Source organism: Corvus moneduloides, chromosome Z, assembly GCF_009650955.1.
Source record: "Corvus moneduloides isolate bCorMon1 chromosome Z, bCorMon1.pri, whole genome shotgun sequence".
In the NCBI taxonomy this organism is placed as follows: Eukaryota; Metazoa; Chordata; class Aves; order Passeriformes; family Corvidae; genus Corvus; species Corvus moneduloides.
The window spans coordinates 22,602,351-22,613,744 of NC_045511.1; the positions used below are offsets into that span (position 1 = coordinate 22,602,351).

The 11,394-nt window shown below is 58.1% G+C and overlaps 1 protein-coding gene across 2 annotated transcripts in view; it reads right to left on the minus strand.

Moving 5' to 3' along the window:
• The window catches only part of SKOR2 (SKI family transcriptional corepressor 2), a 34,356-nt gene extending 25,002 nt beyond the window's left edge, over positions 1-9,354 (minus strand). Inside the window, exons 1-2 of one of the 2 annotated variants that reach the window (XM_032097437.1) lie at positions 9,234-9,354; positions 153-2,408 (exon numbers count right to left, since the gene is read on the minus strand). In XM_032097437.1, coding sequence (XP_031953328.1) covers positions 153-2,375 — 2,223 coding nt within the window. In that variant the 5' untranslated portion in view covers positions 2,376-2,408; positions 9,234-9,354. Of the gene's footprint in view, positions 1-152; positions 2,409-2,935; positions 3,015-9,233 lie in introns of those variants that run through there. The other variant, XM_032097438.1, reaches the window with a different exon arrangement.
• Positions 9,355-11,394: the final 2,040 nt, after the last annotated feature.

Here is an 11,394-nt window from a genome sequence, read left to right on the forward strand (position 1 = left end):
CAGTGCCCGACATGGAGTCAGGGGCTACAGAGTGCCTGACATGGTGGTGGGGGATTACAGCCGTCCACGTCCCCAGTCAGGGGACCCCTCCCGCCCCGGGGTGGGGGTGTCAGTAGCCACAGAGATGGGAAGGGGCCTGCCGGGGCATTTACATCCTTGTAGAGGGGCTGCTCCTCGGGCGCCGGGTGATGAGCCGGGCTGCTGCCGCCGCTGCCCTCCCGCGGGGCCCCGGCAGGCGGCTGCGGCGGGGCTTGACCATCCCCCGGCTTCTCCTCGACGGGCGGACGGGGGAAGGGGCCGGCGGCGGGGCGCTCCCGGCCGCCCTTCTCCGGCAGCCCCCGGGCGGGTGGGAAGCGGCCGCCGACCGCCAAGGCGTCTCCGCCGCGGGGCTCTTCCTCGCCCTCCTCCTCCTCATCCTCTTCCTCCTCCTCGGGGGGCTTGTGCCCCTCGACGTCCACCTCGGGCTCGTCTTCCTCCTCCTCGTCCTCCTCCTCCTCGCTGCTCTCTTCGCTGGCGAAGCTGCAGCTGGTGCCTCCGGGGGAGAGGAGGCGGTGCGTGGCGTGCGGAGGATGCGGGTGCCTCTCGCATCCCGCATCCTCGGGGGGCGGCGGCGGCGGCGGCGGCAGCAGCAGCTGCAGGGGCGAGGCGGAGCGCGGGGGGCCGCCGCCGCCGTGCAGCTTGGCCAGGCTCTCCGAGTCCTCCTTGCCGCCCACCGGGCGGAAGGCGCTGGAGTGGTGGTAGCCACCGCCCGCCTTGCGCCCGCCCGCCGCCTCCAGCAGGTGCGGATGGTGCGGGGGGACCCGCCCGCCCCCGCCGCCGCTGCCCCCGTCGGAAGCCGCGGGCGAGGCGGGCTCGGCGCTGCCACCGGGGGGCGACTCGAACAGCGGGTCACGGGCGGCGGCGGCGGCGGCGGGCGCGGACGGGGGGGCGGCGGCGGGCGGCGTCCCCAGCCCCGCCGGCCCCGTCCCCAGCCCCGCCGGCCCCGTCCCCAGCCCTGCCGGCCCCGCCTCGCCGCCGGGCTCCGACAGGTCCAGGAAAGCCTGGCGCAGCAGGCCCGCCCCGTCCCCCCCCAGCGAGCATCCCAGGGCGCCGGGGGGCTGCGGCGGCGGCTGCAGGTAGGTGGGTACCGGCAGCCCGCCCGGGGTGCGCGGCGGCCAAAACATGCAGAAGGGCGGGTAGAAGGCGGCGTCCTTCCTGCCCGGCCAGAAGAGCCCCGAGAGCCCGCCGCCCGCCGCCGCCGCCCCGCCGCCGGCCTTGTGCGCGGCCGCCCCGCCGAGGGCATCGCCGCCGCCGCCCTCCTCCTTCTTGTGGCAGAGCCCGAAGGCGGCGGCGGGGAAGCCGTAGGGGTGCGGAAAGAGCCCGCCGCAGCCGGGGAACTTCTGGAGCATGCCGCCGAAGGAGCCCTTGCTGGGCACCGGGATGACGGGGTAGCTCCGCGGGCTCTTGCCGCCGTGCGCCGCCGCCACGGCCTCCTGCAGCTCCTCGTCCTCCTCAAAGCGCGGCCGCTTCTGGTGCAGGTCGGGCGGAGCGGCCAGGAGGTGCGGGCTCAGCAGCCCGCCGCCCACCACCGCCGCCGCTTTCACCGAGCCCAGCGGGTGGCAGGCGGCGGGGGCGGCGGCGGCGGGGGCCGGCGGGGCGGGCGGCAGGGCGCGCTTGCGGCTGCCGCCGTTGAACATGGCCTTGACATCCTCCCAGGCGAAGACCAGCTCATCCTGGGGGCTCTTGTCGGTCAGCTTCAGGTGGCGGCGCCAGGAGTTGAAGTTGGCGGCGTCAGGCTGGGTGTACTTGGCGTCGGGGGTGCGGTGGGAGTGGAAGATGAACTTGTTGGGCGAGAAGTACATGCTGCAGTAGCTGCACTTGATGCACTTGGCCCGGGAGCTGTTGTAGCGGGCCGGGATGAAGCTCCCGCGGCATCCCCAGGCGCACTCGTGGGATACGTCGAAGGCGAAGTTATCCGGCAATTTGGGGGGCCGGTTCTCCCCCAAGAAGGACTTGCAGAGCCGTTCTGCCTCCCTCTTGGTGATCATGCCGCAGCGGCGGGAGGAGATGGGCATGGCCCCGGCCCGCCGCAGGATCTCCAGCTGCACCGGAGTGCACTGCACGCAGGTGATGCCCAGGGCCACCCGCCGGTTGTGGATCTCGTTGTAGCTGAAGTTTTTGAGGAGGGTGTTGGAGATCTGTGCCAGACACAGCCGCTCCTGCCCGTCGATGACCAGGGAGACGATCGGGATGCCGTAGAGGATCACCTGCCCCACCTGGTTGGGCTTCATGGCAGCGTGGCCGGCCCTCGGCTGGCTCATGGGGTCCGGCGGGTACGCGCTGGACGGCGACGGCAGCAAGATATCGGTGGGGCCGGGCAGCGGGCTGGTCGCCATCGTCTCAGCGCCGGGGGGGCTGCTCTGCTCTAGCTGCGGGAGGGGAGGGGGACAGAGACAACAACGCCGTCAGCCGAGCACTCACGGGGATGAGGGTCCCTGTCGCACGCACCCTGTCCTCCCCCCCGCTCCTCCGGTCTGCCGACATGGGGAGGCGCTACCCGAGGGGGCGTTTGCTCAGCGACCCCCGACTCCCCCAAACCTTCTCTGTCCTCGCCGGGGGTGTCCCCGGAGCTGCCCGCCCCCGCGCATCCAGGTTCTCCGACGCGCGCATCCCCCCGCAGGTGTGGAGATGACGGTACACGAGCGAACCGGCCCCGTTTGGAAGAATCCCTGAACCACGGGCGCTTCGAACCCCGAACACGTAGCGGGGACGGCGTGTCCGTCTCCCCGTCCTGGAAACCCCGCCGCTCCACGCGGAGCCTCCGCGGGCAGCCCCGGGAGTGTCCCCTCTCCTCACGCCCCGGGATGGGGAAAGCGCGGAAGAGGAGCGAAAAACCCGCAAAGTTTCCGTGCTCCCCGCGGCTGCCCGGGCATCCTCCCCGCCCGGCGCCCGTTACCTCCGCGGCCGCGCTCCGGCCGTGCCGCCGCCGGACCTTCCTCCTCCTCGTCCTCCTCCAGCAGCCGCCGGGAGGGAGGGAAGCGCATCCCCGCGCCCGCCGCCGCGGAGCCGCGCGGCCGGACAGAGCCCCCCGCCCCCGGTGCGGCGGCCTCCGTGGGCGCTCTGACGTCAGCGGCCCGGGGGGGCGGACGGGGCCGGACCCACCGCACGTCCCCCTCCCAGACGGTGGGTGGCGAGCGGGGCTGGGGGCGGCTCCCCCATCCCTCTCTTCCTGCCTCTCTCCCTCCCCGCACCTGGAGGGGATGCGGGCGCCCCGTCGGGGCCCGGCCTCCCGCCGCCCGCCCCCCGATCGCTGCCCCGCTCCGCGCGCGGTGTCCCGGCGAGAGGCCGGAACGGTGGAAGGTGGAATGCGCTTTGGCCATTTTTTGCCTATTTTTTCACCTTCCCCTCCTCCCTCCGCCCTTTCAGGGTCTGAGACAAATCGCTTCCGAGGAACTGAATATTCTCGTTAGGTACCCCGTCTTTTCGGAAACGGTATTTTTTAAGGGATCTGGAGAAATTACAGCGTAGGGGAGGAGAAAGAGAAAAAAATTTGATTTCTCGCCACAACCATGTCCTCAGGAGCACGAACAGCTTCTGTGTCCTCACTGCCATTCCCAAACACACCGGAGTCATTCACTTTCAGAAGCACCCGGACCCAGATTCTCGATCCCACTAAGACAAACACGGCGCAAATGTTCTGCTTGGTTTTTTTTTTACTTCTCCCCCTTCTCCCCAGTTGATTTATGCCCCCAGTTAAGGAAAAAAGAAAACAAAAACACCCCAGCAAACAGACTGCAGCACGGTAGCGGTGTCTGCCTTTTTTTTTTTTTTTAGGTGAATAGAGTGAACTGAAAATGTAGATTTTTTTATACGAATCACCTCCGAAAGGTTGTGGGTCCCAACTGCCTCTCCGCGCAACGTGGGGAGAGGACGGGGCAACCCCCTGTGCGACCCTACCCCCTCCCCCAAGGTAGAAGGCTAATACCGCTCAACGCCGCTGCCTTCCAGCGAGGAAAACTGCGGAAAACCGGCTAAAACCCGGGAAAATTAAAAACTCATTCCTAACTAAGCCGGGGAGACAACTGGCGTTTCTTAATATCCGATTTATTTTCTTTTTACAAAAAGTATTTGCATCTCTCTTTTTCTCTGCACGCACATGACCAGTACTTAGTATTTCTGCACATTTAGCTATGACAACTTGGTGATTTTTTTTTTTTTTTTTTTTTTTAGTTAGTCTATTTGGTTGTTTGTTTGTTTTTTCTCGGGCTTCACAGATCCAGAGAAGAATCTCTGCACCGACGTTTTCCGGGACATCCACTCTTAAAGCTCACACGTTCTCTCCTCTGTCCGGGTATTGGTCGGGTTCTTGCTAACTTTGATAGTAATAATAGTAGTAGTAGTAATAATAATAATAATAATAATAGTAATATCACACCTCTCCTTATTACTGCTGTCACTTCTTATTAAACCTTGCTCTCCCCCGTGTCGCAACTGTCACACGGAGACTTCCCCCTTTCCCCTCCCTCCTGCTTTTTCCCGATCCTCTTCTGCACGGAGCCTGCTGCTTCCGTGTGAGCAATGGCTATGAGCCTCACATTGGTGACATTTTAATCAATGCTTCCTAGCCAGACTGACATGAATTTTACAATTCGAAACTCTCCTCCGTCAGCTAATTGATTCAAATTGTTTTATTGGTTAAACCCGTGTCACACATTGTATGATCTATTACCACGCCTCGGAGAAAATCTCCCCTCCTGTCTTCGCTCCCAGGTCGGCACCAGGAGGGACGGGGGGGTTTTAGGGAGAAGCCGCTTGATCCTGAGGATGCTCAGTGCCTGCATCCCCGTAGCGGCCACCGGACAGACCGCTCCCCTCTCTCGTGGTCATCCGGCGGCTTTTCTCTGACCATTCCCGGGAGAACCGGGGCTGGGCAACTTGGCCCCAGGCTCTGAGCCCGGCGTTGGAAGAGGACGAAAAGCGGATGCAGGAGGCAAAAGGGATGAGAGGGTTTTGCAAAGCGCCTTTTGCGAGCTGACTCACCAGACTCGCAGCCCGGGAGAGGCGGCAAACTCAGGTTCGGGACAGGGTCGTGCCTAGCCCGCGACTACGTTTCATTTTGTAGTGACTGAACGAAACGAAAAGTAAAACTAAACTGCTTTTTCCCTTTTTATTTTCCCCCCCTCACCTGCTGGGTGCTGTCCACCCTCCTGAATTCCGTTGTAAAAACTGAGTGGCTTCCTCCATTCCCTTTAAAGGGAAAACTGAAACCTACGGGTCGGGGTGTCTCAGTTCTCGCGGAGGGAGGAGTGTGCAAGGGCCACCGAATTTGGGGCAGAGACTGACCCGCACCAGCACCGTGAAGAAGCGGGACAAGAATACACCGTTCTCTACTTTTTCTTACTTAACCCTTTTGGGAAATCTCATGGAGTAGCACGACCCCAGCACGGGCATGGCGGGGGTGGTTTGGCAGAGAAAGGCTGGCCCATACAGCGGCCGGGAGGATCCCGCAGGTGTCCGCAGGCGGGCGAGGCCCGGCGGGGCTGCTCCGGCCGCCGCCAACCCCATCGGTGTCTCCGCGGGCCGGATGGAACCCACCCGGACCACGACGAGGGGCGGAAGGGAGTCCCCACTAGAGGAGGGGTGTCCACACTCCCCCTCACGGGTAGGTGCAGATCTGGGCTCCTGTCCTGATGCCGACTCCAGTTTCTCCCGTTCATTTCGTTCTTTGCTGTTGCCATTTGGCTGGGAGTCACCTCCTAGGAGAGGAGTGAAAAAGGTGGACAAACTTCTCAGAGGAGCCTGGAACGGCTAAACAGGAGTCCAGACTCCTTTTCCCTCTTCCTTTCTCTATCGCGATTCTGCCTCGGAGAGGCCGAGCGGGAGGCGACAGCAGCTCATTCTCCCACTGCGGATCTCTTCGTGTGGAAAGGAGCAGCGGGGAAAAGCGGCCAAGTTTAAACCACCCCGACACACCCTCATGGCCTTTATTTACTTCCAGAGCGCTTAAATATTGTAGCAGAGAGGCCACGAGAAGGAAGATAACCTTGGTGCGTTTAAAAAACCACAAAGAAAACCACCCCCAACGCGAATCCATTCCCTCCTCCCACCCTTCCACATCCCATTGAAACTTCCAGCCGTGTAAATAGCAGACATACAAGGTATTGTTATAAAACCTCCTCTCCTAACAAAATTTAGACAGCAAAGTTTGGGGGTTTAAAAATACTTTTGTGTCGATTTCGCTTGTATTGCTTGGCGTAGAGCGAGGCTCTTATCTAAGTAGTTGTTGGGGGTTTTTTTGGTGTTTTTTTTTTTTTTTTTTTTTAAATCGCACTTTGTTATATTAAGCAGAAAGGGCACTTGGAATAGAGGTGGTCCCATCTGGAAAACCCCGGAGCTCATTTAGATCACATCACTTCGGGCTTTTGTCTCTGCTCTTGAATAACCCAGCTAGACACAACAAAAGGGCAGAGATCTCTACGTGGAGTTTTTCAGTGGCAAAAGGACGGCTCGGAAAGATGCTTCTATAATCGTAATAATGTACGGGGTAAACGACTCAACGGGATCTTCTCTTGGCTCTCGAAAGACGCCGGGAGAGTTCAGGGATGGGGCATTTTTAGACAGTTTTTTACCCCACTGGTAGCTGAAACCCAGCACGCGGGCTGAAGGGAAGGAACCGAGAACGGCACCTTTTGTCTAATAGAGGTCTCTTAAATTCTCAGTTTAATATGCTCGGAGCGATCCAAACCCGAGGTGGTCCTCGCCGGAGGTACAGACCTTAGCCAGGAGACGCGGATACCCCCGCCGGGGGAAGGCTGCCCGCCAACCCCCCCAAGCATCACTAACCCGAATAGAAACAGCACAAAAAAAAAAAAAAAAAAAAAAAAAAAAAAAAAAAGCGATTTATCATTTTATTTTATCCTACGGGAAGGGACTGGCAGCCCGGGAGGAGATGGGTGCTCCCTAACCCTCCATTCCGCTCTTAAAAACAGGAGGGTGGTTATTTCTGTTCTGCCTGAGGTGGCAGGGAGGAAAAGAGCTGCAAGTTTAGGTGTGCGTGAATTAACACCCCGGGGGGATGCTGGACTAGGAGAGGGGGAAAAAAAAGATCCCAAACGAAAAAAAGCCACCTCAGCTATTGATTTTTTTTTTTTCTTCAAACGCATAAATTAAAGAGCTCTGAACATCTTGCATCAGAAACATGCGTGCTCCGAAGTACTTAAACGAGCAACAAATTTCCACGGTGGCGAAGCAGGGCCCCAGTTGGGCTGTGATGGGGAGCAGCGATCCCAAACTTCCGAGAGAAACGTGACGAAGAGTCATCACGTCAGTAAATAATTCAATTTTGCGTCTTTCAGAACCCAGTAACCTTGGGTGTCTTAGAAAGCAGATTGTACAAACAGGCAATTAAGATGAGCACAGAGACTTTCAGAGGAGATATAATGAACCAGCTTTAATTACTATCTTGAAATTAAAAATGTAATATACAGATTTAAATTTATTTTCACCTAAATTGTGTATAAAATTATATGGCGTTCCCCGCCCCCGCCTTTTCCCAGGCTAAGAAACGAATTGCCACCAAGCTTGCCACTAAAAAGTCTGAAGTACTTTCCAAACCCTGCTCCCCAACACGCAGTAATAATGATACATTTATCATTACTGATGACCGCCCACTGGTTTATTATTGCTTTGTTGCAACTATTACAATCAAGAGATTTCTTTATTTACTGTTAACATTCACTTAAAGCTGAATGTTAATGACTGTTCTGAATTCACCGAAGACTTTTCCGTTATATTTCAGGAGTAGTTACGGTTTGAGTTTCAGAAACGGCAGAAAATGAGGAGAGATGCTAGGTAGTGGTTTACTCCTGGTTTTTATTTATTTATTTTTTCCTTCTTAAAAGGCTGTTTAAGAGGAGTTATCTAAGTCGAATTTTCAACAAAAAGTTGCAAAAGCCTTGGCGTAATGTACGTACTTGACTGTAGCTAATTATGAGTGTATTTTATTACAGGAGATTCATTCATTATTGATAAATGTTTGCAGTAACTTCCTGCTATGCAGAGTTGTATTTTACGAGGAATAAACAACCTGTGGGGATTGGGAGTGTTTGGCTTTTATGCTTCTGCACTCTTTGATAGTTCCCATTTCCCACTTCGGGGTCTGGCTTGCCACCTTCCCTCTCTCTACACCCAAAAGCAACTTCTTTCCTCTTCCCTTACCACCACACACCTCTCGTTCCCTTACCCCTTGCCACGATTTTAAGATTATCATTAAAAAAAAGTGATTTGTATAGTACAGGATTTTACTATACGCACACTTCCCTAAAGCCAGGTCCATATGGATGTCTCCAAAGGGTTGTATAGATCGGGATGAGCTCCTGTTTCGGGCCAGCCGACGGGCAGGAGCTGTGCAACAAGCAGGCAACACACTGAGGAAGAGGTTGGAGGGCGGGGAAAAGGGTTTCCCCGAGGGCTCTCCGCTTCGGCTCCAGCTGTCGGACCCCCAAAGCTTTGGAGTTGGCGCCAGTAAAAAAATATTAATTAATAATAATTTAAAATATTTATTATTTCCTCCGGATTTTAAACATCGGAGCCGTTGATTAAGAGGAGACGCCTCTCACAGGCTGGTGGTGGCCGCTCTTCCCACTTCTCCCGCAAAATCAGCCCATTCCCGGGCAAGGAGGGTCGTTCCAGGGGGAAGAAGCCGACCTGTCTGGGGCAGAGGCGCAGCACTGTGCACACACCCACACACCTCCACGCCATCCCGGTGCCGGCAGGACGCGCAGCGCTGCGCGGGCGCCGAGATCTCCGTGCGCTCTCCTCCCCAGGGGCCCGGGAGGTCCCCGCTTTGGACTTGGGGCCAGGCAGCCCCGCTCGTCCCTTCCGATCTCCACACCTGGCCCAAAGTTCACGATTCGTAAGGAAAATTAAAAACTATATATATATATACAAATATACATATGTGTAAGAGACACGGGAACGAGGAGCCGCGCGTCCGGAAGGGATGAGCGGCGCGGCTCCGAACCATCGCCCCTTCCCTCCGCGGCTGCCCAAACTTGCGGAGGGCTCCTCTCTCCCATCGGCGCTCTCCCACCAGGCAGCGAACAGCGCCTTCCGCTGCCCTCCCCGCGACGGCCAGCACGACCCTGCGACCTATCGCGACAGAGAGCGACATTGCTATTTGCTCCGGCAAGAGATGGATGCACCCAAATCAAAAGGTTCCCACTCACCCCACCCCGCCCCAGCCCCACGCTTACCTGGACACCCGGGCTCCATGGGCTCTCCGGGGGTGCGGCCGGCCCGGGGCCACTCTCGCTCCGCGGTAGCTCCGCGGTGCGTAAGTTTGGCTCCCGCGTCTGCCGCGGCGGCTGTGCCGCGGGTGGGTCGGGTCTCGGACGCCTTCTAGCAGCCAGGCAGCGCCTTGCAAGCGGTACGGGGAAGCCGCCCCCTTCCCCGGCCCCCTCCCCTCGCTGGGGGGAGAACCGCGGCCGCCCCCGCCCCGCCGCTACCCCGGGGCGGGTCCGCCCCGACGGCTGCGGAGGAGGGGAGGAGGACACCCCCCACATTCTCCCCGCCTGGAGGGGGGGCAAGAGGGACCCTGTTGCAGGGGCGGACTCTGCTTCCCCAAGCTCCCCCCACCCCAAACTTCCCCTCTTTCCCCAAAATTTCCTTTGCCTCTTCCCTGTTTTCCCCCCACAAAAAGGAACGCGGGCAAGTCCCCGGCCCCCCAAACTGTGAGTGCTTTGAGGGACAGAGGGAAGGGTGTCCCCCCAAGCAGAAGACCCTGAGGGAGATGGGGGGGGGGGGGGCACTGCCACCTCCTCCAAGCCTTCGCACTCCCGCAGAGCCCCCGTCCCCAGCAAAACGCTTCCCGCAGATCACTCGACGTGCGGAACAAGGCGGCTGCTTAAAAACACAAAGCCGGAGCCCTAATGAGTTCAATTACAATGTGGTAAACACATTGCCTCTACGCTTTAATTAAGCCGGCTGTCCAATTTTAACTCATTAGTAATTCATTAAGAGAACAGCCTTTAGCTGGCTGCGAGGAGAGGAGTTCCGAAGTCTGTGCGGTTACGCGCCGTGTACATCCCAAGGTATGCGAGGACGGGAGAGTGGTGTGTGCCCGTCCTCCCCCAGCAAAGGGAGCTCTTGGACCCCAAAGGGAGATCACCTGTTGTCCCAGCTGCTGTGGGACACCCTCATAGGGGAAGGGAACCCGAAGGTGTCGGGCTGGGGAGGAGGAAAGTAGTACTGGGGTTACCCGGTACCCCCCGTCCCTCTTCTCTCGGGAGAAGCCGGACCAATTTACGGGCAGGGGGAGGGACGCTCTAGGGACTGCGAAGTCCCCGTGCCCCGTCTTAAAAAAATAATAAAATAACAGAGAAAGTGTTTGAAACCTATCTGGGCCAAGAAACAGGTCAAATTTGCCCAAGAAGCGAATTTGGTTTGATGAGTGAACCCAGGGGTTTACAGGGCCGAGTCTTGCCTCTCCGCCCCGAGGAGCTGGAGGGAACCCTGGGCACCGGGGCGCTGTGTGGCGCCGGGAGTGGGGGTGGGAGCTGCCCCCCAAAATTTCCGTGTTGAAGCTCTCCCTACCCTCCCGGGGAGGCTCACCCCGCTCCGCGGCACCCTGCGCGTCTCTCCGCTCCTCTCCGCTCGTTGTGGCGGCTGCTGCGGGGGCACCGCAGCAAAACGGTTTGGGGGAGCCCGTGTTTCCTTCCCTTCGCTTTTCTGCCGAGGAGCGGCGAGCCGCAGTGTCCCGCATGTCCCCAGGGCGACAGTGGTGGAGCAGGGATTTAGGGTTTCCCGCTGCAGTTACTGCCCCGTTAAGGATTAAAACATTTTCACTTCAAATTGCAAAGTCTGGGGGGCGGCTCTGAGGTGGTCCGGGCTGTACACCCCCAACCCTTTCCCAAATCCCATCCCATTAGAATCGCTGCTTTTTAAATGTTTGCATTATGAGTGTAGTTATGATTTTAGTACAGCTCCAGCAGGCTGGAGGTAGCATTTATTTTTTCTAGATCGATTGAAAGTTTCTTTTTCTTTCTTTATTTTTAGCTATCTTTGACATTTAAAATCTGAATATGGAAAAGGATTTAGCAGACAGGAGCAGGTTTGGTCTAATCCTGCTTCACAGGTGCCAGGTGCTTCAGAGAAACACACACACCACCACATAAAATCTTTCAGCAATAAGTTCGGGTGGGTTGTTTATTATTTGGGGTTTCATTTGTTTGCTTGACCACAGGAATTTATCTGATCCTAAACAGCTTCAGAAATCTTTTTTTTTTTCCCCCTCTCTCCTTGGCTGGGCTTCTTGCAGTGTCCCTAGCCTAGCACGGGTACTTGTCACCTCTGCTGTCCCCGCTGCCCAAGCTCAGCTCCATCTCAGTGGAAGGAGGCAGGAGCAGGACCTCTGAG